A 25,308-nucleotide genomic window follows, 5' to 3' on the forward strand; every position below is an offset into this window, starting at 1 on the left:
GCCTCTCTCCCTTTCCTCTCTCCTTGCCTCTCTCCTTGCCTCTCTCCCTGCCTCTCTCCCTTTCCTCTCTCCCTGCCTCTCTCCCTGCCTCTCTCCTTGCCTCTCTCCTGCCTCTCTCCTCTCTCTCCTTTCCTCTCTCCTTGCCTCTCTCCCTTTCCTCTCTCCTTGCCTCTCTCCCTGCCTCTCTCCTTGCCTCTCTCCCTGCCTCTCTCCCTTTCCTCTCTCCTTGCCTCTCTCCCTTTCCTCTCTCCTTGCCTCCCTCCCTGCCTCTCTCCCTTCCTCTCCCTTTCCTCTCTCCCTGCCTCTCTCCCTTTCCTCTCCCTTTCCTCTCTCCCTGCCTCTCTCCCTGCATCTCTCCCTTTCCTCTCTCCCTGCCTCTCTCCCTGCCTCTCTCCCTGCCTCTCTCCTGACGCTCTCCCTTTCCTCTCTCCCTTTCCTCTCCCTTTTCTCTCTCCCTGCCTCTCTCCCTGCCTCTCGCCTGACGCTCTCCCTTTCCTCTCTCCCTTTCCTCTCCCTTTTCTCTCTCCCTGCCTCTCTCCCTGCCTCTCTCCTGACGCTCTCCCTTTCCTCTCTCCCTTTCCTCTCCCTGCCTCTCTCCCCCCTTGTTGCTGTGCGCTCTCTCAGCTCAGTTCGGAGGGGGCGGTGGGTGGGGGATACTAATTAGGGATTACAAATCACCCAGTCAGGCCGTGTGCATACACACATACAGATACACACATACACACATATACACACACAGACACACACATACACACACATACACACACACATACACCCATACACTTACATACACACACATACACCAATACCCCCCATTCACCACGAAGTGACGGTGACGTCACCACGGCGCCTGTGCCAGGCTAGGTGCACTTTGAGGCCACGTGAAGTGTCGAACGCTCACTGACAGGAGGTCACTGGACAGACCCTGCAGGTGCCATAGGTGCTTAATTTTATCCGCCCGACGCTCCGCTCGTTGTTGTGAGCGTCGCTCCTCTGCCCTCCGTCGTTGCCTGAGGGCGACTGCCTCCAACTGCCCAGTAGCAGCAGCAGCGTCCTTCACGAGCCTCCTCCACGGAGGCCGATAATTGACACCGACCGCTGGTTTACTGGTCGTACCAGCGGTGTCCCTCCATCCACTACGCTTCTCCCACATCCTCTGTTAGCTCTCTCCAATCTCAACCCCGTCTCTCTCCTTCCCTGTCCCCCGTCTCTCTCCTTCCCATCTCTCCCACCGATTGCTCTCCTTCATCCCCCGCATCCCCCCTACCACCACCTCTCCTATTCCCCCCCACCTCTTTCACCTCCACCACACCCTCCCCCCCACACCCCTCCCCCCCACCACCTCTCTCCCCCCCCCGTACCCCTCCCCCCACCACCTCCCCCCCACACCCCTCCCCCCCACCACCTCTCTCCCCCCCCCGTACCCCTCCCCCCACCACCTCCCCCACCACCTCCCCCTCCTCCCCCCCACACCTCTCCCTCCTCCCCCACACCCCCCTCACCACCTCTCCCCTCCACCCCCACACCCCCCCCCCACCTCTCCCTCCTCCCCCACACCCTCCCCCCCACCACCACCTCTCCTCCTCCCCCCCCCACCACCCTCTCCCCCCTCCCCCACACCCCCCCACCTCTCCCTCCTCCCCCACACCCTCCCCCCCCACCACCTCTCCCTCCTCCCCCCCACCACCTCTCCCCCCTCCCCCACACCCCCCTCCCCCCACCTCTCCCTCCTCCCCCACACCCCCCTCCCCCCACCTCTCCCTCCTCCCCCACCTCTCCCTCCTCCCCCACCTCTCCCTCCCCCCCCCCCCCACCTCCCCCACACCCTCCCCCCCCCCCACCTCTCCCTCCCCCCCCACCACCTCTCCCCCTCCCCCACCCCCCCTCCCCCCCCCACCTTCCCCCCCCCCCACCTCCCCCCCCCCCCACCTCTCCCCCCTCCCCCACCCCCCCTCCCCACCTCTCCCCCCCACACCTCTCCCCCTCTCCCCCCCACACCTCTCCCCCCTCCCCCACCCCCCCTCCCCACCTTTCCCCCCTCCCCCACCCCCCTCCCCACCTCTCCCCCCCCTACCTCTCCCCCCTCCCCCACCCCCCCTCCCCACGCCTCTGCTGCCGCTGCGCGAACGAACGCTGCGATTGTGATTCAGGCGGCGGAGCCGGGCGAGCGATCGACTGCGTCGTCCATCCTCAACGCCCACGCGCGCCAGACCCGAGCAATCGATCACGCAATCCGCCGGCCAGCCCACCGCGTGCGAGCGGGGGGTTGGTGATGGGGGCGGGGCCACGACCTCTCCGCCAATCAGCGACGTTTTGTCTCGACTCTTCCTTTGTGAGCTGTAATCATCGTAATGATGATGACGATGATGACGACGATAACAGCAGCGGCGACAACAATACAAATAATGCTACATACTTGGCAGCCCCTTATCAGTGCCCTACCTTATTACGGACCAATTCAGACCGTATTGGTCACCCCGTGCCCTTATCAATCTCAACGTTCATCCGACAAAGTACAATCCCAAGGGAGAAACACAAATAGAAACTGTTTTTGCCCGTATTGAAACGGCTGTATGCCGTACGGACCTGAAAACTCAATTTCCCTGTACACGGATACAGGTAACCCGTATGGGTTGACAGGTATGATGTCTTACATTTGGGAGGTATGGGGAAGGCACACGCTGTTGTTGCACAGACGCAGATTGCAGAGTCGCGTGTGATCTCAGCTGGGTAAAGGTAAGATTTGTCGTAACTCACAAGGGCGAGTAAGGTTAGTCGACTGTAAGCGGTAGTAATCACGAACGGAATGACACAATGAATTATTAATTACAGCCACGACAGCAGGTATCACCAACATTCATAACGTTACTATTTGTAGCTCATCCTTAGGCGGCCATGTTGCATGGGGGACTTCCTAGTGGCCATGTTGCATGGGGTACGTTATGGCGGCCATGTTGCACGGGGGGACTTTATGGTGGCCATGTTGCACGGGAAATTTCATGGCGGCCATGTTGCTAGGGGAAATATATAGTGGCCATATTGCATAGGGGACTTCATGGCGGACATGTTGCATGGGAAACTTTATGGCGGCCATGTTGCATGGGGGACATTATGGTGGCCATGTTGCACGGGGGACTTCATGGTGGCCATGTTGCTAGGGGGAATTTATGGCGGCCATATTGCATAGGAGACTTCATGGCGGCCATTTTGCATGAGGGTTGTTTTCCTGGCAGCTAATTGGCTGGTCCAGTGAGAGTGATGACGTAACCCGTAGCAAGAGTTATGACGCCAGATCAGAATCAGAATATTAATATACTGGAGGAGCTATTAAGCTATTTTTTACAGATGTGCAGTTGTGGCGGCTTATACCGTTAAAATGACAAACAGTACAAAAATAAAAGATAGGAGTGCAAAGTATAGGAAAGTTAAACAAAACACTTTAAAAAAGATTCTAGAAAATATACATTTTAATCCAAGTAAAGCCCACTGAGGTATTAAGTTATTTTTACATATGCGACCCGGCCACAAATCAACAAAGTGGCTTATCACCACGGCGCCCCGTATATAGTTAAGATTCTCCTCTCAAGAGATTCATAATCGCTCTGCACATTTTTGCCTCCGGGACCTGTGACAAAGATTTTCAGGACAGTTTCGCGACTCCAGCCCAAGATTGCTTCCTGAAGGCGGGAAACCCCGCTCCGCCTCCCCCCCGCGCCCCCCCTCCGCCCCGCCCCTCGCCCCACCCCGCCCCCAGCCCCCCTTCGCCCAGCCTGGTAGGATGGGGATGGTTCAGTTTTTCGATTTAAAGCTTTCGTGACTGCAGGGATTCATCTTCTTGGTTCTTTCGGTAAAGTCACGTAGAAGGGAAATAAATAATGCAAATAAAACATAATAAAATACAATTCTCACCTGAGGATGGCTGCTTGCGTTGTGGCCGAAACGTCGTGAGAATTGTATTTTATTATGTTTTATTTTTTATTATTTTATTATTTCCCTTCTACGTGACTTTACCGAAAGAACCAAGAAGATGGTTCAGTTTTATTTGTATGTGTTTAGGTGATTTGTTCACCTTTCTTGTACTTTACATGTTTGTTATTACAATGCTCTTACCCCGTGCCTCCTACTCGCCACCTGTGAAGAAAAAAAAACCCAGCTTCATAGCTCATCGGATTCCTCCAGTAACATCACAAATATTCGGATTGTGACGTCGCCGGTGACGCAGCTGAGCCCGCGCAAAAGTCACCGCCCGTCCAGCGGCACGCGGTGGGGTTAGAGGCGAGTCTAGCCACGAATATTCTCGTGCCGATGACCACAACGAGGGCGGATCCGACGCACCGTCCGCGTCTACGGGGATGGATCTAAAGTTCGTTCTAACGATGCGGTGAGCCGCGGGGCGATATCCGTCGTTGCGGGCGCAACTAATCTGCGCGCCTCCAAAAACAACCGGCGATGAGCTTGCAATCGACTTGACGCCCGAGCCGTCCCCGACCGGTGCCTAAGAAACAGAGGTCGCAAACGGGTTTTGATTCCTTACCCGTACCCGTACCCGGCCGCACCAGGGTCGCAAACGGGTACCCGTACCCGGCCATACCCGTACCCTACCCGTACCCGGCCGCGTACGGGTAGGGTATGGGTATCGGGTATCTGATTGCGACCTCTGGGATGAAGCCATGTTGCAGGCGCGGGTGGGTTGATTCTAGGAACTTGAATTGTGAAAAGAGACAAGACGTTGGGAAATGAGTGACAAACAGTTACTCACCAGTGACTCAACGTCTACCCGTACCCGGCCGTACCCGTACCCTACCCGTACCTGGCCGGGTACGGGTAGGGTATGGGTACCCGATTGCGACTTCTGGCAGAGGTCGCAACCGGGTACCCGATACCCGTACCCTACCCGATACCCGGCTACCCATACCCGGCTACCCGTACCCAGCAGCATTGTCATAGAATAATAACAACACTTATTTAAAACCTGGTTCATTTTTGTTGTTGTAAATCGTTTACGTAGCGACGTTTCTTTTTTACTATTTTCATTCCATTAAAGCGGCAACGTCTGGCGACCGTGCGACACAAATCAAACTTTGCGGGGCGGGGGGCCATCTGACCAATGGGTGCACCCCCCCCCCCCCCCCCCGAGTTGATAATGTGCCTAGTACTACGACTACTACACCAACTAGTCGCATCTGCGCTGTGGCTCTCTCTATCGCTGAGCGCTCTCTCACTCTCGACACTCTGGCCCGAGCTGGCCAACACAATCGAGGCCAAATTACTGACAGGGGCACGCACGCCTCGCTCCGCAGATGTCCTTCAGGGGCCGCGTGCTCGTCGCTAACACCCCGGCAGCAGCATCCTGCTGTGGCACAAGACCAAGGCCCTCCAGCCTTCTGCTTGGCTACTCACCAGAGTCAACCGCTCACTCGCGCACTTCGTCTGGCACGGGAAGCACCGGCTCAGGCCGGGCGTTCTCTGCCTGCCGGTGGGCGAGGGCGGCCAGGGTCTGGTGGACGTCGCCGCCAGGGTCACGAGCGTCAGGCTCATGGCAGTCAGGCGGCTGCTGTACGACCGGGAGGAGCTACCCTGGAAGTCGCCGCACCTCGCCCTGCTGAGGAATGCGGGGGGGGTGCCTGGGGTACGGAAAGGAGCTCTTCCTGATGGACCTGAGCCTGGTCGACTACACGAGGCTGCCAGGTTATCACCAGAGCCTCTTGGACGCGTGGCGGAGCTTCAAGTGGAGCCGAACACGCGCGCCTTTTTGAACGAGCCCTTGTTCTGCAACGGCCTCTTCCAGTGGATCGGAGGAGAGGGGACCCTGACTCTACGCCTCACATCAACAGGGCTGTGGACAGTCTTCGACCTCGTGCAGGCCCACCAGCCCAAGTGGAAGACCGCAGCTGAGATCGCCAGCACCACTAGGGGACTCCGCTCCATGCTCGCCGGGGAGAAGCTTGTGCGGGACGTTCTCCGCGCCATGAAGGAGCTGCGCCTGAAGCTGGAAGCGCCGGAGGACGCTGGCGGCCATCTCCCCCCTCCTCCTCCTTCTTCGCGGAGTTGTGCTTCTCCTGCGCGCAGCCCCCCGGCCACAGCGACTCCGGCAAGCTACTGAAGCTCCGAGGCTGCAGGAACGTGCCCCTGAAGAGTGCCATATACACAGCGCACTACACGTGCTGTGTCAAAGCGCTCTACACGTGGCTGTGTCAAGGCGCTCTACACGTGGCTGTGTCAAGGCGCTCTACACGTGGCTGTGTCAAGGCGCTCTACACGTGCTGTGTCAAGGCGCTCTACATGTGGCTGTGTCAAAGCGCTCTACACGTGCTGTGTCAAGGCGCTCTACACGTGGCTGTGTCAAGGCGCTCTACACGTGGCTGTGTCAAGGCGCTCTACATGTGGCTGTGTCAAAGCGCTCTACACGTGCTGTGTCAAGGCGCTCTACACGTGCTGTGTCAAGGCGCTCTACATGTGGCTGTGTCAAAGCGCTCTACACGTGCTGTGTCAAGGCGCTCTACACGTGGCTGTGTCAAGGCGCTCTACATGTGGCTGTGTCAAAGCGCTCTACACGTGGCTGTGTCAAGGCGCTCTACACGTGCTGTGTCAAGGCGCTCTACATGTGGCTGTGTCAAGGCGCTCTACACGTGCTGTGTCAAGGCGCTCTACACGTGGCTGTGTCAAGGCGCTCTACACGTGCTGTGTCAAGGCGCTCTACACGTGGCTGTGTCAAAGCGCTCTACACGTGGCTGTGTCAAGGCGCTCTACACGTGGCTGTGTCAAGGCGCTCTACACGTGCTGTGTCAAGGCGCTCTACACGTGCTGTGTCAAGGCGCTCTACACGTGCTGTGTCAAGGCGCTCTACACGTGCTGTGTCAAGGCGCTCTACACGTGCTGTGTCAAGGCGCTCTACACGTGGCTGTGTCAAGGCGCTCTACACGTGCTGTGTCAAGGCGCTCTACACGTGCTGTGTCAAGGCGCTCTACACGTGCTGTGTCAAGGCGCTCTACACGTGCTGTGTCAAGGCGCTCTACACGTGGCCGTGTCAAGGCGCTCTACACGTGGCTGTGTCAAGGCGCTCTACACGTGGCTGTGTCAAGGCGCTCTACACGTGCCGTGTCAAGGCGCTCTACACGTGCTGTGTCAAGGCGCTCTACACGTGCTGTGTCAAGGCGCTCTACACGTGGCCGTGTCAAGGCGCTCTACACGTGCTGTGTCAAGGCGCTCTACACGTGGCTGTGTCAAGGCGCTCTACACGTGGCTGTGTCAAGGCGCTCTACACGTGGCTGTGTCAAGGCGCTCTACACGTGCTGCGTCAAGGCGCTCTACACGTGCTGTGTCAAGGCGCTCTACACGTGGCTGTGTCAAGGCGCTCTACACGTGGCTGTGTCAAGGCGCTCTAAACGTGGCTGTGTCAAGGCGCTCTACACGTGCTGTGTCAAGGCGCTCTACACGTGGCTGTGTCAAGGCGCTCTACACGTGGCTGTGTCAAGGCGCTCTACACGTGGCCGTGTCAAGGCGCTCTACACGTGCTGTGTCAAGGCGCTCTACACGTGCTGTGTCAAGGCGCTCTACACGTGCTGTGTCAAGGCGCTCTACACGTGCTGTGTCAAGGCGCTCTACACGTGCTGTGTCAAGGCGCTCTACACGTGCTGTGTCAAGGCGCTCTACACGTGGCCGTGTCAAGGCGCTCTACACGTGCCGTGTCAAGGCGCTCTGCACGTGCCGTGTCAAGGCGCTCTACACGTGCTGTGTCAAGGCGCTCTACACGTGCTGTGTCAAGGCGCTCTACACGTGGCCGTGTCAAGGCGCTCTACACGTGGCCGTGTCAAGGCGCTCTACACGTGGCCGTGTCAAGGCGCTCTACACGTGGCTGTGTCAAGGCGCTCTACACGTGCTGTGTCAAGGCGCTCTACACGTGCTGTGTCAAGGCGCTCTACACGTGCTGTGTCAAGGCGCTCTACACGTGCTGTGTCAAGGCGCTCTACACGTGGCTGTGTCAAGGCGCTCTACACGTGGCTGTGTCAAGGCGCTCTACACGTGGCTGTGTCAAGGCGCTCTACACGTGGCTGTGTCAAGGCGCTCTACACGTGGCTGTGTCAAGGCGCTCTACACGTGGCCGTGTCAAGGCGCTCTACACGTGGCTGTGTCAAGGCGCTCTACACGTGGCTGTGTCAAGGCGCTCTACACGTGGCTGTGTCAAGGCGCTCTACACGTGCTGTGTCAAGGCGCTCTACACGTGCTGTGTCAAGGCGCTCTACACGTGGCTGTGTCAAGGCGCTCTACACGTGGCTGTGTCAAGGCGCTCTACACGTGGCTGTGTCAAGGCGCTCTACACGTGGCTGTGTCAAGGCGCTCTACACGTGGCTGTGTCAAGGCGCTCTACACGTGGCTGTGTCAAGGCGCTCTACACGTGCTGTGTCAAGGCGCTCTACACGTGCTGTGTCAAGGCGCTCTACACGTGGCTGTGTCAAGGCGCTCTACACGTGGCTGTGTCAAGGCGCTCTACACGTGGCTGTGTCAAGGCGCTCTACACGTGGCTGTGTCAAGGCGCTCTACACGTGGCCATGTCAAGGCGCTCTACACGTGGCTGTGTCAAGGCGCTCTACACGTGGCTGTGTCAAGGCGCTCTACACGTGGCTGTGTCAAGGCGCTCTACACGTGGCTGTGTCAAGGCGCTCTACACGTGCTGTGTCAAGGCGCTCTACACGTGCTGTGTCAAGGCGCTCTACACGTGGCTGTGTCAAGGCGCTCTACACGTGGCTGTGTCAAGGCGCTCTACACGTGGCTGTGTCAAGGCGCTCTACACGTGGCTGTGTCAAGGCGCTCTACACGTGGCTGTGTCAAGGCGCTCTACACGTGCTGTGTCAAGGCGCTCTACACGTGGCTGTGTCAAGGCGCTCTACACGTGGCTGTGTCAAGGCGCTCTACACGTGGCTGTGTCAAGGCGCTCTACACGTGGCTGTGTCAAGGCGCTCTACACGTGGCCGTGTCAAGGCGCTCTACACGTGCTGTGTCAAGGCGCTCTACACGTGGCTGTGTCAAGGCGCTCTACACGTGGCTGTGTCAAGGCGCTCTACACGTGCTGTGTCAAGGCGCTCTACACGTGGCTGTGTCAAGGCGCTGCATTCCTGGGACCTGGCCAACCTACCGGCCACAAAATGGAGAGACCATTTCTCTCCCCTAATTGCGGCCGCCCCCCAGTGGAAACACATGTACAAGTCTTCCCCGTAGCCAAACGCTGCGGTGACCTCTAGTGGAGGTTGGCACACTGCACGTTGCCATCGTCCCTGTGGCTCAACCGAATCTCGCCGGGGGTAACAGACTTGTGCATTTCCTGCGGTGCCAGGGAGGATCTGCCCCACCGGTACTTACGCTGCCAGCGGCTCAAACCAATGTCGCGCCTTTTGGGGGACATCTTCAGGAAACTGGGGGTGCCCTTCTACAACAGCAGCTTCGTATATGGGGTGGTGCCTTACCTGGCTAACAAGCGCCATGACCTCGCCAACTTCGCCTGTGCTCAGGCGAAGATGGCGGTGTACAGAACGAGGAAAAAGATGCTGCAAGGTGACACTGACGGCTGCTCTGTGCTGCTTCCAGTGTTCAGAGGCCTGCTCAAGGCGCGGCTCCGGCTGGAGCACGCCATGTACCACACACATGTCGGTGATGTGCAGCGCGTCTTCTTCGAACGCTGGGGGGCCGGACAAGCCCCTCTCTGTACCAGCGTGGACGTCACCCTCGTGGTGTTCACCTTCTGAAGCGCTCGCTCGTCACCGTGGCGTGCGCGATGACCACCACCACCACCACCACGTGGCTTTTCTTTCGTGTTGTGCGCGGCACATTTAGCGCCACAGCGCGTGGATTTGTAGCGTTTCTTATTTGTGTTGGTGGTGACTTTGTGTATTTCGTATCGAAATCGCCTCCAGTGCTGTTGCTGCTGGCGGCAATAAAAGTTGTTTAAAAGTCTCTCTCTCGGTACACGCTCTCTCTCGGTGTGCTCTCTCCAGCGTGCCAGTCAACAACGTTCGATCGGTACACAGGGTTAGGGCGCAGCCCTGCAATATCCCGAACGTGCCACTTTCTTGGGAAAGTGCTGTTAGCGAGCACCTATGAAGGCCGGCACGGCACACGAGGGGGTGGGGGGTGGTCAGCACCACGCCCGACCGCCTTTGTCTCCCCAGTGGCGATGTTTACACACCGCAGCAGCTGCTCGTTTAAGGCCGAGTCGACCTAGAGGAGGCCCAGGACCGCTTCATATAATCGTCCCCGGTGTTGGTGGCCGTGAGCGGGAATCAAACGTGGAGTCGCCAAGGTGTCGTAGCGCAGCGCGCTCACCGCTGCGCCACCGCTCCGCCACCACTAGCCCCGGTAATCCTACACCACCATCACCACCATCACCGGTAACCCTAAATGACCAGCACCCCCACCACCGCTGCCGATGAGACAGGAGCGACGTCATCGCTGTGACCGCAAGTGGCAGCCCGCCCCCCAGTCGGTGTAACCCAATCACCCCCCCCCCCGAACACCCCGGGTCCCCCCTCCCCTCCGGCCCCCCCCCTCCCCATGCCCCCCCCCCCACTCTCCCCTCGCTCCTTCCCACGCACGCCGCTAGCGGCACCATCGATCTCGCGCCTGCGAGCGCTACCCCAACGCCATTCCTCCTTGCCCACGATCTGTGCCGCGGTGGGGGGGGGGGTCCGGGGGGGGGGGCTCGGGGGGGGGGGGGGGCTCGGGGGGGGGGGCGTGGGGGGGTGGAGGTCACGCGCTCACATCTCGCGAGAACGGGGTCGCTATCATCCCGTGAGCACCACGCACGCGCATCCTACAGGAATCCCATACAGCCATCCTGCATCATATTACAATACCGCACACGTATCCCACATCCAATAGGAAGACTGCACCCTCATCCTACAGGAATCCCACACACCCATCCTACATCCTATTACAACACCGCACGTGCATCTCACACCCAATAGGAAGACTGCACCCTCATCCTACAGGAATCCCACACACCCATCCTGCATCATATTACAACACCGCACGTGCATCCCACACCCAATAGGAAGACTGCACTCTCATCCTACAGGAATCCCATACAGCCATCCGGCATCCTATTACAACACCGCACACACATTCCACACCCAGTAGGAAGACTGCACCCTCATCCTACAGGAATCCCATACACTCATTCTGCATCCTATTACAACACTGCACGTGCATCCCACACCGAATAGGAAGACTGCACCCTCATCCTACAGGAATCCCACACACCCATCCTACATCCTATTACAATACCGCACGTGCATCCCGCACCCAATAGGAAGACTGCACCCTCATCCTACAGGAATCCCACACACCCATCCTACATCCTATTACAATACCGCACGTGCATCCCGCACCCAATAGGAAGACTGCACCCTCATCCTACAGGAATCCCACACACCCATCCTACATCCTATTACAATACCGCACGTGCATCCCGCACCCAATAGGAAGACTGCACCCTCATCCTACAGGAATCCCACACACCCATCCTACATCCTATTACAATACCGCACGTGCATCCCGCACCCAATAGGAAGACTGCACCCTCATCCTACAGGAATCCCACACACCCATCCTACATCCTATTACAACACCGCACGTGCATCCCGCACCCAGTAGGAAGACTGCACCCTCGTCCCAGATCCCATGGGAATACTCGCCACGCTCCCCGCGTTCTCGGGGCCTTGCCGACGTCAGAGCGGTGAGCGCGGTGGAAGGGGCGCGAGACGAGGGGCAGCGACTCCCCTGTTCCCGACGCGAGGGGGCAGCCGCTGCCCTCTCCAGCTGCGAGCACCACGACACCCCCCCTCCGCCGCCCCCCCCCCCCCCAAACTCCCCACGGCTTCCCTACGGAACATCGCGGCGCGCGGAAGATTCATAGACCGCCAGGCGACAGCGGAGACACACAGAGACACACAGAGAGACAGAGAGACAGAGAGACAAAGAGAGAGACACAGAGAGAGACACACAGAGAGAGAGAGACACACAGAGACACACAGAGAGACAAAGAGAGAGACACAGAGAGAGACACACAGAGAGAGAGAGACACACACAGAGACACAGAGACATAGAGATGCAGAGAGACGCAGAGACACAGAGAGAGACACAGCGGAGAGAGACACAGAGATACACAGAGAGACAGAGAGAGACCGAGAGACAGAGAGAGACACAGAGAGACAGAGAGACAGAGACACACAGAGAGACAGAGACGCAGAGAGACACACAGAGACACAGAGAGACAGAGAGACAGAGACACAGAGAGACAGAGACAGAGAGAGAGAGACACACAGAGACGCAGATGCAGAGAGAGACAGAGACACAGAGAGACACAGAGAGAGACACAGAGACACAGAGACAGAGAGAGAGACACACAGAGACACAGAGAGACACAGAGAGAGACACAGAGATACAGAGAGAGACACAGCGGAGAGAGACACAGAGAAAGACACAGAGACGCCGAGACACAGAGAGAGACACACAGAGACGCAGAGAGAAAGACACAGAGACACAGAGAGACACAGAGAGAGACACAGAGAGAGACACACAGATAGAGAGACACACACAGAGACACAGAGATGCAGAGAGAGAGACACGGAGATGCAGAGAGAGACAGAGACACAGAGACACAGAGAGACACACAGAGACGCAGAGAGAGAGAGAGACACAGATACACAGAGAGAGAGACACACAGAGACAGACACAGAGACACAGAGAGAGAGACACAGAGACGTCGAGACGCAGAGAGAGAGAGACACACAGAGACACAGAGAGAGACACAGAGACGCCAAAACGCACACGGGCAGAGACACAGAGAGACAGAGAGACAGAGACACAGACACAGAGAGTCGCCGAGACACACAGAGAGAGACACAGAGACGCAGAGAGAGACACACACAGAGAGACACAGAGACACAGATACGTCGAGGCGCAGAGAGAGAGAGACGTAGACAAACGTACACAGACATCGCACCGAGACTCAAAAGACAAAGATCCCCCGTGTAGCCTTAACATAGTGTTGGGGCAAGTGCTGTTTGTGAGCAGCACCTATGAAGGCTGGCACGGCACACGAGGCAAGCACCACGCCCGACCGCCTTTGTCTCCCCAGTGGCGATGTTTACACACCGCACCGGGTACTCATTTGAGGCTGAGTCGACCTGGGAGAGGCCCAGGAGCGGTTCAAGATAATCGTCACTGGGTGTTGGTGGCGGTGTAGCGAGAATCGAACTCGGGTGGCCGGGTTGACGACACACGGAGCACTCAATGAGATGCACACACATGGGACATGGAGACGTTCATCAGCCTTGGTTCAACAAAGCCTGAGTGTGACGGCGAGACATTGACTGTTGAAACCGATGCTTGCCTATGAAACATTGGCTCAAGCGAGCTTGCGTGCTGATGAGACGCTCAGTGTTGAAATGGGTCCTCGCCTATTGCACATCGGGCAAGTTCATCAGCATTAGTTCAACCAAGCCTGAGTCTGCCGGTCAGACAACAAATGTTGGAAGCGCTGCAGTGTTGATTGCGTGGATCCAACGTTGAATGAACGTTGGAACCGCCGTTTGCATATCAATGTAGTGTTGCTTGCGTGGATCCAACGTGGAATGAACGTTGAATGAACGTTGGAACCGCCGTTTGCCTATCAACAGTGTTGCTTGCGTGGATCCAACGTTGAATGAACGTTGGAACCGCCGTTTGCATATCAATGTAGTGTTGCTTGCGTGGATCCAACGTGGAATGAACGTTGAATGAACGTTGGAACCGCCGTTTGCCTTTCAACATTGTTGATTGCGTGGATCCAACGTTGAATGAACGTTGGAACCGCCGTTTGCATATCAACAGTGTTGCTTGCGTGGATCCAACGTTGAATGAACGTTGGAGCCGCTAACTTGCCTATCAATGTAGTGTTGCTTGCGTGGATCCAACGTTGCCTGGACGTTGGAACCGCCGTTTGCCTATCAACAGTGTTGCTTGCGTGGATCCAACGTTGCCTGGACGTTGGAACCGCCGCTTACCTATCAACATTGTTGCTTGCGTGGATCCAACGTTGCCTGGACGTTGGAACTGCCGTTTGCCTATCAACAGTGTTGCTTGCGTGGATCCAACGTTGCCTGGACGTTGGAACCGCCGCTTGCCTATCAACATTGTTGCTTGCGTGGATCCAACGTTGACTGGACGTTGGAACCGCGGCTTGCCTATCAACATTGTTGCTTGCGTGGATCCAACGTTGCCTGGACGTTGGAACTGCCGTTTGCCTATCAACAGTGTTGCTTGCGTGGATCCAACGTTGCCTGGACGTTGGAACCGCCGCTTGCCTATCAACATTGTTGCTTGCGTGGATCCAACGTTGACTGGACGTTGGAACCGCGGCTTGCCTATCAACATTGTTGCTTGCGTGGATCCAACGTTGACTGGACGTTGGAACCGCCGTTTGCCTTTCAACATTGTTGCTTGCGTGGATCCAACGTTGAATGAACGTTGTGGGGGGAGCCTCTTTCGCCACGGCAGAAGGAACTCCCAACAGACAAGCTGCAGCAAACGCCCCATCAACCGCGTCTGCGGCCGTCTGGAACGCTCCTCGCTCCCGATGTTAGCAAGCCACTGCGAGCTATAGCACTTTTAAATCATCATCATCATCTCATCGTCTATGTTGACAAACTCATTTCATTAAAACTGTTGTTTTTGTGTTCTCAGTTTGTTGTCCGTCCCCCCGCACATCCGATTAACACGGTCGGCTACGTACGGTGCGAAAGAAGTTCAACACGTCACAGTAGGTATGCACTTCTCGTTGCATGGACACGGTTTGTCTTCTAGCTGCCCATCATCGTAAGACGTCAACCGTTTAGGATGTCGATAGATTTACTGACCGTTGGTGCAAGAGAGATGCATCGTCCTTGGGAACGGACAACACGACGACGATGATGATTATGACGATGATGATGACGACGATGATGATGATGACGACGATGATGATGATGACGATGATCATGCCGACGATGATGACAACAACGACGACGATGATGATGTCAACGACGATAATGATGACAACGATGATGACGACGATGATGACGACGATGGTGATGAAGATGTTGACGATGATAACGATGACAACGATGATGACGACGATGATGACGACGACGACGATGATGATATTGACGACGATAATGATGACGACGACGATGATGATGATGATGTTGACGACGATAATGATGACGATGATGATGACGATGATGATATTGACGACGATAATGATGACGACGACGACGACGATGATGATGTTGACGACGATAATGATGACGATGATGATGTTGACGACGATGATGATGTTCACAACGCTGATGACGACGACGATAATGAAGACGATGATGACGACGAAGACGATATTCCGCACAGCTCTGGTGCACGGCACAGGTGCTGTGTTCTCCGTGCCTCTGAATGAACACGTTGATTGCCCGTAAACATTTTAAAAGAAAACACGCAATGTGCTAGTTAACCTCCTGCGGCTCTCCTGCACAAAAAAAAAACACAATATATATATATAAAATAATTTTCTAATAGTAATCATTCACAAGGTAATTTTAATAAAAAAAAAAATATTTTAATAAATCACATCTGCCTCGAGTTTGTTGGTAGTTAGCGGCTGCTGCGGGCCGTCGCCACGAAACAAATGAACATCGGCTTTGAATTGAAACAGGGGTAGATGGCGTTAGGGAAGACATGCAATGGATACCAACAGCAAAGGGGCAATGTGTGTATGTTGAACGATGTTAACGTTCACGTTGGTGAGCGTGGCTGTGGTGAATCGGTGGTGAGGTTGGTGATCGTGGTTCTGGTGAATCGGTGGTGAGGTTGGTGATCGTGGGTCTCTGTGTGGTGAGTCTGTGGGTCTCTGTGTGGTGAGTATGTGGGTCTCTGTGTGGTGAGTCTGTGGGTCTCTGTGTGGTGAGTCTATGGGTCTCTGTGTGGTGAGTCTATGGGTCTCTGTGTGGTGAGTCTGTGGGTCTCTGTGTGGTGAGTCTATGGGTCTCTGTGTGGTGAGTCTGTGGGTCTCTGTGTGGTGAGTCTATGGGTCTCTGTGCAGTGATTCTATGGGTCTCTGTGTGGTGAGTCTGTGGGTCTCTGTGTGGTGAGTCTGTGGGTGTCTGTGTGGTCAGTCTATGGGCGTCTGTATTGTGAGTCTGTGGGTGTCTGTGTGGTGAGTCTGTGGGTCTCTGTGTGGTGAGTCTGTGGGTCTGTGTGGTGAGTCTGTGGGTGTCTGTGCAGTGAGTCTATGGGTCTCTGTGTGGTGAGTCTGTGGGTCTCTGTGTGGTAAGTCTGTGGGTGTCTGTGTGGTGGGTCTGTGGGACTCTGTGCGGTGAGTCTATGGACGTCTGTATTGTGAGTCTATGGGTCTCCGTTGAGTCTATGGGTGTCCGTGTGCTGAGTCTCTGGGTCTCTATGTGATAAGTCGATGGTGTTTCCGTGTAGTGAATCCATGGGTCAGTAATCAAGGGATGTTGGGTTCGATCACGTAAGTATAACTGTGTCGTAACCTTCCACCACCCGACACAGCCAATACGGTTTGTCATGTAAACAACGCGCCCATCAGTGACTAACTTCAGCCCACCGGTGTGTTGGAGAGTAAACCCACAACATCATTTACAATTGGATTATTACGACATTTCGCTGGTAATTACAAACAGCATCATCGGCAGATTCGCCGTAACAATTACATAATAGGTTATTAATCACAGTTAATTAGCACGTGTTTACTTTATACTAAACGCCGTTGGAAGGTGTATTACTTTACAATACGCTTCCAGGCCGCACTGTCGCTGTTAGAGCTGAAGTAGTCACTAATTGACGCGTTGTTTACGTAACAAAACCTTCCTGGTTGTGTCGGGTGGTGGAGGGTTACGACACAGTTATACTTACGCGATCTCACCCAAGAGCCTTTATTATTATTATTAATATTGGTTTCAAAAGCCTACGTGTTAAAGCACTATGGGTGTCTGTTTTATGAGTCTATGGGTTTCTGTGTGGCGAGTCTATGGGAGTCTGTGCGGTGAGTCTGTGGGTCTGTATGGTGATGAGTCTATGGGTGTCTGTGTGATGAGTCTATGGTTGTCTGTGTGATGATACGTCTATGGGTCTGTGTGTGCTGAGTCTGTGGGTGTCTGTGTGGTGAGTCTATGGGTGTCTGTGTGGTGAGTCTACGGGTCTCTGTGTGATGAGTCTGTGGGAATCTGCTTTGTGAGTCTATGGGTCTTTGTGTGGTGAGTCTATGGGTATCTGTGTGGTGAGTCAATGGGTCTCTGCTGTGTGACTCTATGGGTCTATGTGTGGTGAGTCTATGTGTCTCTGTTGTGCGAGTCTATGGGTGTCCGTGTGGTGAGTATATGGGTGTCTGTGTTGTGAGTCTATGAGTCTCTGCTGTGTGAGTCTATCGGTCTCTGCTGTGTGAGTCTGTGGGTCTTTGTGTGGCGAGTCTATGGGTCTCTGCTGTGTGAGTCTATGAGTCTCTGTGAGTCTATGGGTATCTGTGGTGAGTGTATGGGTCTTTGTGTGGTGAGTCTATGGGTGTTTGTGTGGTGAGTCTATCGGTCTCTGTGTAGTGAGTCTATGGGTCTCTGTGTGATGAGTCTGTGGGAATCTGCTTTGTGAGTCTATGGGTCTTTGTGTGGTGAGTCTATGGGTATCTGTGTGGTGAGTCAATGGGTCTCTGCTGTGTGACTCTATGGGTCTCTGTGTGGTGAGTCTATGTGTCTCTGTTGTGCGAGTCTATGGGTGTCCGTGTGGTGAGTCTATGGGTGTCTGTGTTGTGAGTCTATGAGTCTCTGCTGTGTGAGTCTATCGGTCTCTGCTGTGTGAGTCTGTGGGTCTTTGTGTGGCGAGTCTATGGGTCTCTGCTGTGTGAGTCTATGGGTCTCTGTGAGTCTATGGGTATCTGTGGTGAGTGTATGGGTCTTTGTGTGGTGAGTCTATGGGTGTTTGTGTGGTGAGTCTATCGGTCTCTGTGTAGTGAGTCTATGGGTCTCTGCTGTGTGAGTCTATGGGCCTCTGTTGTGAGGAGTCTATGGGTCTCAGCTGTGTGAGTCTATGGGCCTCTGTGTGGCAAGTCTATGGGTCTCTGCTGTTTGAGTCTATGGGCTTCTGTGTGGTGAGTCAATTGCTCTCTGTGCAGGTCTATGCCATGGTTTCTCACTCAGAATCAGATCGCGTCGTGTTCATTAATCCAGACATTTCTATTTGCGCGGCTCAACGATATTGATCGACACGAACCGGTTTTGACTTATTTTGCAAAGCGGTTTTCGGTTAACACCACAAACCGGTTCTCACTGCGCTCGTCATCCCACGATAATCGCGACAGGTTGCAGCTGAACCTCTGAACCGCCACGCTTCCTGGCACGCTACGGCGCTCAACGCGACGTTGATGGAAATTCCACATTTCTATGGCAGGGGACGAGGGATATATTATTGTATCGATCCCGGAAGTAGGGATGATTGATGATGATGATTGGCTGAGTGAACCACCACCCCGAACAGGAACTCGCGCTCACTGCGGCGACATCAACTTGCCGCGTTCTCGTCTCAAAGACGTCGCGCGAACGTCACCTCGACGTTAAACCGAACGTCCAACACCCCCCCGCACCTCCCAAAAAAACCTCCAAACGAGCTCATCATCACTATGAGATCTCTTTTACCAGTGGCAAAATATAGTAGTAGGTTTTTACCCTTTTAAACTGGTACAAAAGGTGTCAGTTTTGTACCAGTTTAAAAGGGTAAAAACCTACTACTAGAGCCCATCATTATCATCACCATCACCACCATCACATCACCCGACCTCTGACCTTGAGGAATGGCAGGCAGTCGGCCTCAGGGGAGAGCGGCCGCGAGCGACAAGGCCCCACCGGCCGGCAGAACGCCAGCAGCGAGTGCCATCGCGGGGCCCCCCAATCGGCACGCGGCCCCCCGACGAAAGTCAAACGTCTCTCGGCACCTCCGGCCGCGCTCACCGCACCGCTGCCGGCCCCGTCGCTCAGACTGTGCTTCAAGATCCCTTGCGGTCGCGTGGCCACAGCGGCCTTCCGTGCCGGGCGCGGTGCGCGTCTCGCTCTGGGGGGGGGGCCCCCCTTCCGGCCGGCCCCGTGCCAGTCCCCGTCTCTCGGCGGCGGCGGCGGCGCGGGAGATCCATCGGCCTCGTCGCGCACGAAATCCGCGCCGGCCCACGACCCCGCGTGCCGGATCGAGGGTGGGGACCCTCGTTCGGGGGCCGTTGCTGCCCCCCCCAACTCGTCGGCCCCCTGGAGACGCTCGCGGCTGCCGCCCAGGTGGTGGTGGCGGTGACGGTGGCGCGTGGCGGTGGTGCGGGCGCAGGCGGCCAGCACGCCCAGGCACAGCTCCTGGGCGCTGCTCGCGCGGCGGAGCCTCGGGGGAGCGCCGCAGACGCCGCGGGGCTTGACGGCAAGCGCGGAGTGCATCGCGGCAGCCTGGTCGCTCGCTCGCTCGCTCAGCTAGCCGCTTAGACACCCACCCCCTTGCTACACCAGCTGCTTGCTCGGTCACCAACTCAAGCAACTACATCACCCACCCACTCACAGACCCACCCGCTCGCTCGCTCACCTACCCACCCACCCGCCCGCTCACCTACCCACCCACCCACCCACCCGCCCGCTCACCTACCCACCTACCCGCCCGCTCGCTCAGCTAGTCACCCACCCACCCGCCCGCTCGCTCAGCTACCCGCTTATTCCCCCGCCCGCACGCTCACATACCCGCCCGGCTACCCGCCCGCCCATCCACTCGCTCGCTCCACCAGTTGCTTGCTCGATAGCCAGCTCAACCAGCTACATCACCCACCCACTCACCTAATCACCCACCCTGCCGCCATCCTGCCCGTCCGCCTACTCACCCACCCAACCACTCACCCAACTACTCACTCAACCACCCACCCAACCACTAATTCAACCACCCACCCAACCACCTATCCACTCACCCACCAAGCTACTCAATCACAAACTCCCTCGCCCACACTAACACCAGATGGTTCACGCAGCCGCTAGACCACTCAACTGCCCACCTCCTCAACTGCTCAGCCACTCACAAAACCTGTCCACCCCTCAACTGCCCAGCCACTCAAATGTTCACCCAGCCGCCCTGCCACGCACCCACCCACCTACCCGCCTATCGTCCCCCGCTCAGCCAGTAAACCGCGCACCCACTCACCCTCACCCGCTCGCCCACCCCACCACCCACACCACCCTCCCTGCCCACCCACCCACCCCACAACGCAGTGACCACCCACCCCTGTTCGCCCTCGCGCTCCCCACATCCACGGCTGCCGTCCCCCCGCCACGGCGTCTCCCAGCGCTCCGGTACCATCAGCAGCCCGCGGCGGACGACTTCAACGAGCGGTGACGATGTCAGCGGCGATGTCAGCGGCGATTTCAGCGGCGAGCGGCGAGCGGCGAGCGGAGCAAGGAGACCGCGGGGAACCGAGCCTGGCCGCGCCCGTCACTCGCGACTTCTCGCGGGCGAGGCCCCCCGGCACATCGGCTCGGATTCACCGGCGGTGGTGGCGCCTCGGTTGGGTGGGTGGGGGGGAGGAGGGTTACGCAACTGGCCGCTGCTTCGAGCTCCGGCGTCGATTGCTCGCGGCGTTGTCCCACCGCTCGACTCCCACGGGGTGGGGGGAGGGAGGGAGGGAGGGGGAGAGGCGCTCTCTCTCCCTCTCTCTCTCTCCCTCTCACTCACTCTCTCACTCTCTCTCTCGTTCCTCGGCGTCTCGTTGCGACCTTCACCGCGACCCCGTTGCCCGTTGGGAGAGGGGCACTCGTGATCGGCGCCAGCCGGAGCGGCGAGGGAGACCGGGAGGAGAGGGGGGGACCACGTGGAGAGTGGGAGACCGGGAGAGTGGGAGACCGGTAGAGTGGGAGACCGGGAGAGTGGGAGACCGGGAGAGTGGGAGACCGGGAGAGTGGGAGACCGGGAGAGTCAGAGACCGGGAGAGTGGGAGACCGGGAGAGTGGGAGACCGGGAGAGTGGGAGACCGGGAGAGTTGGAGACCGGGAGAGTCAGAGACCGGGAGAGTGGGAGACCGGGAGAGTGGGAGACCGGGAGAGTTGGAGACCGGGAGAGTGGGAGACCGGGAGAGTCAGAGACCGGGAGAGCGGGAGACCAGGAGAGTTGGAGACCGGGAGAGTTGGAGACCGGGAGAGTGGGAGACCGGGAGAGTGGGAGACCGGGAGAGTTGGAGACCGGGAGAGTGGGAGACCGGGAGAGTCAGAGACCGGGAGAGTGGGAGACCAGGAGAGTTGGAGACCGGGAGAGTTGGAGACCGGGAGAGTGGGAGACCGGGAGAGTGGGAGACCGGGAGAGTTGGAGACCGGGAAAGTGGGAGACCAGGCGAGTGGGAGACCGGGAGAGTTGGAGACCGAGAGAGTTGGAGACCGGGAAAGTGGGAGACCGGGAGAGTGGGAGACCGGGCGAGTGGGAGACCGGGAGAGTGGGAGACCGGGAGAGTTGGAGACCGGGCGAGTGGGAGACCGGGAGAGTTGGAGACCGGGAGAGTGGGAGACCGGGCGAGTGGGAGACCGGGAGAGTGGGAGACCGGGAGAGTGGGAGACCGGGAGAGTGGGAGACCGGGAGAGTTGGAGACCGAGAGAGTGGGAGACCGGGAGAGTGGGAGACCGGGAGAGTGGGAGATCGGGAGAGTGGGAGACCGGGAGAGTGGGAGACCGGGAAAGTTGGAGACCGGGAGAGTGGGACACCGGGAAAGTTGGAGACCGGGAGAGTGGGAGACCGGGAGAGTGGGAGACCGGGAGAGTGGGAGACCGGGAGAGTGGGAGACCGGGCGAGTGGGAGACCGGGAGAGTGGGAGATCGGGAGAGTGGGAGACCGGGAAAGTTGGAGACCGGGAGAGTGGGAGACCGGGAGAGTGGGAGACCGGGAAAGTTGGAGACCGGGAGAGTGGGAGACCGGGAAAGTTGGAGACCGAGAGAGTGGGAGACCGGGAGAGTGGGAGACCGGGAGGGTTGGAGACCGAGAGAGTTGTAGACCGGGAGAGTGGGAGACCGGGAGAGTGGGAGACCGGGAGAGTGGGAGACCGGGAGAGTGGGAGACCGGGAGAGCGGGAGACCGGGAGAGTGGGAGAGTGGGAGAGTGGGAGACCAGGAGAGTTGGAGACCGGGAGAGCGGGAGACCGGGAGAGTTGGAGACCGGGAGAGTTGGAGACCGGGAGAGTTGGAGACCGGGAGAGTGGGAGACCGGGAGAGTGGGAGACCGGGAGAGTGGGAGACCGGGAGAGTGGGAGACCGGGAGAGTCGGAGACCGGGACAGTGGGAGACCGGGAGAGTGGGAGACCGGGAGAGTTGGAGACCGGGAGAGTGGGGAGACCGGGAGAGTGGGAGACCGGGCGAGTGGGAGACCGGGAGAGTGGGAGACCAGGAGAGTCGGAGACCGGGAGAGTGGGAGACCGGGAGAGTGGGAGACCGGGAGAGTTGGAGACCGGGAGAGTGGGAGACCGGGAGAGTGGGAGACCGGGAGAGTGGGAGACCGGGAGAGCGGGAGACCGGGAGAGTGGGAGAGTGGGAGAGTGGGAGACCAGGAGAGTTGGAGACCGGGAGAGCGGGAGACCGGGAGAGTTGGAGACCGGGAGAGTTGGAGACCGGGAGAGTTGGAGACCGGGAGAGTTGGAGACCGGGAGAGTTGGAGACCGGGAGAGTGGGAGACCGGGAGAGTGGGAGACCGGGAGAGTGGGAGACCGGGGAGAGTGGGAGACCGGGAGAGTCGGAGACCGGGACAGTGGGAGACCGGGAGAGTGGGAGACCGGGAGAGTTGGAGACAGGGAGAGTGGGAGACCGGGAGAGTGGGAGACCGGGCGAGTGGGAGACCGGGAGAGTGGGAGACCAGGAGAGTCGGAGACCGGGAGAGTGGGAGACCGGGAGAGTGGGAGACCGGGAGAGTTGGAGACCGGGAGAGTGGGAGACCGGGAGAGTTGGAGACCGGGAGAGTGGGAGACCGGGAGAGTGGGAGACCGGGAGAGCGGGAGACCAGGAGAGTTGGAGACCGGGAGAGTCGGAGACCGGGAGAGTGGGAGACCGGGAGAGTGGGAGAGTGGGAGAGTGGGAGACCGGGAGAGTGGGAGACCGGGAGAGTTGGAGACCGGGAGAGTGGGAGACCGGGAGAGTGGGAGACCGGGAGAGTGGGAGACCGGGAGAGTGGGAGACCGGGAGAGTGGGAGACCGGGAGAGTGGGAGACCGGGAGAGCGGGAGACTGGGAGAGTGGGAGAGTGGGAGAGTGGGAGACCGGGAGAGTTGGAGACCGGGAGAGTTGGAGACCAGGAGAGTTGGAGACCGGGAGAGTGGGAGACCGGGAGAGTGGGAGACCGGGAGAGTGGGAGACCGGGAGAGTGGGAGACCGGGAGAGTGGGAGACCGGGAGAGTTGGAGACCGGGAGAGTTGGAGACTGGGAGAGTGGGAGACCGGGAGAGTGGGAGACCGGGAGGAGAGGGGGAGACCGGGAGAGTGGGAGACCGGGAGAGTTGGAGACCGGGAGAGTTGGAGACCGGGAGAGTGGGAGACCGGAGAGTTGGAGACCGGGAGAGTGGGAGACCGGGAGAGTTGGAGACCGGGAGAGTTGGAGACCGGGAGAGTGGGAGACCGGGAGAGTGGGAGACCGGGAGGAGAGGGGGAGACCGGGAGAGTGGGAGACCGGGAGAGTGGGAGACCGGGAGAGTTGGAGACCGGGAGAGTGGGAGACCGGGAGAGTTGGAGACCGGGAGAGTGGGAGACCGGGAGAGTGGGAGACCGGGAGAGTGGGAGACCGGGAGAGTGGGAGACCGGGAGGAGAGGGGGAGACCGGGAGAGTGGGAGACCGGGAGAGTGGGAGACCGGGAGAGTTGGAGACCGGGAGAGTGGGAGACCGGGAGAGTTGGAGACCTGGAGGAGAGTGGGAGGAGAGGGGGAGAGCGTTGCCTTCGTGGTTGTGCGGGCCTTGTTGGAGGCCCCGGCAGGCGCCGTGATGATGCTCCACTTCACGGCACTGGCGCTGACATCCGATCGGCGGGGGCGAGTAGGAGGAGGCGGTCGCTGGCTCGGAGCGGGGGCGGCTCGCTCGATGTGCCGATGAGCGAGATAAGATTCGTCACGCGAGCGACATGGTGCTGCGCGCGGAGAGTGGGAGCCAGTGGCTCCGACGTGAGCCTCCTCCTGCCCTATGTGAGCCTCGGCCTGGCTTCACAAAGCTTCTCCGAGCTCATTGAGCCTCAAATCTGGCTCATTGAGCCTCAAATCTGGCTCAGCGAGCCTCAAATCTGGCTCATTGAGCCTCGGTACGGCTCAGCGAGCCTCGATCTGGCTCCGTGAGCCTCACCGACAAATGCCCACGTGAAGTCCAGCGTGTCACTGGGGGTGCCCTTCGTATTGAAAGTGTTGAGCTGAGAGAGGGGGGGGGGTGAAACGTCGTTTATTTGTGAATGAGCGCAACGGACAAGTCCCTGCGCGATTCCACCCCCCCACCCCGTCACGAGGATAGGGTAGCCCCTCCCCCCCATCCCAACCCCCCCACACCCCCCCCAACCCCCCCCACAGCCCTCCCCCACACCCCCCACATCCCCACACAACCAACCACCTCGACGGCATCTCTCGGTGCGGGGGGGCATTGTGGGGGGGAGGGGGAGGGGGGGGGGGACCCGGCACGTGACCAGGCAGCGCTGCTCCCCCCTCCCCTCCCCGACCCCGCACGGCCAGCCCCTCCCCTCCCGTGAGGTGGAGGGTTAATAAATAAATAAATCGCCGGCAAAATCCGCGATCGATAGGAACGGCTCGAGTTCGCGAGGCATCGGGTGGCAGGGGGCTCGCAGCCCCCACTACTCAACACACTCACAAAGACAAAAACCCCCCCTCCACGTACACAGCCTCACTCCCCCCACTCTCACTCACTCACTCCCCCCACTCTCACTCACTCACTCCCCCCACTCTCACTCACTCACTCCCCCCACTCTCACTCACTCCACCCACTCTCACTCACTCCCCCCACCCTCACTCACTCCCCCCACTCTCACTCACTCCCCCCCCCCACTCTCACTCACTCACTCCCCCCACTCTCACTCACTCCCCCCACTCTCACTCACTCACTCCCCCCTCACTCACTCCCCCCCCCCACTCTCACTCCCCCTTACACAGCCTCACTCCCTCACCCTCACTCACTCCCCCCACTCTCACTCACTCCCCCCCTCCCACCTCACTCCCCCCACTCTCACTCACTCCCCCCCCCCCCCACTCTCACTCACTCCCCCCCCACTC

General features: G+C 58.4%; 1 protein-coding gene across 4 annotated transcripts in view; it reads right to left on the reverse strand.

Annotated features, from left to right (window-relative positions):
* Window positions 1-25,308, reverse strand: part of LOC144948905 (uncharacterized) — a 114,644-nt gene that overhangs the window by 35,306 nt on the left and 54,030 nt on the right. The window contains exon 1 of one of the 4 annotated variants that reach the window (XM_078878621.1): window positions 18,855-19,598. The exons of the other annotated variants lie outside the window; for them this stretch is intronic. Coding sequence (XP_078734747.1) covers window positions 18,855-19,484 — 630 coding nt within the window. The 5' untranslated portion in view covers window positions 19,485-19,598. Of the gene's footprint in view, window positions 1-18,854; window positions 19,599-25,308 lie in introns of those variants that run through there. 4 annotated transcript variants of the gene reach the window in all.

The sequence above is a fragment of the Lampetra fluviatilis genome, chromosome 51, assembly GCF_964198595.1.
Source record: "Lampetra fluviatilis chromosome 51, kcLamFluv1.1, whole genome shotgun sequence".
Classification (NCBI taxonomy): domain Eukaryota; kingdom Metazoa; phylum Chordata; class Hyperoartia; order Petromyzontiformes; family Petromyzontidae; genus Lampetra; species Lampetra fluviatilis.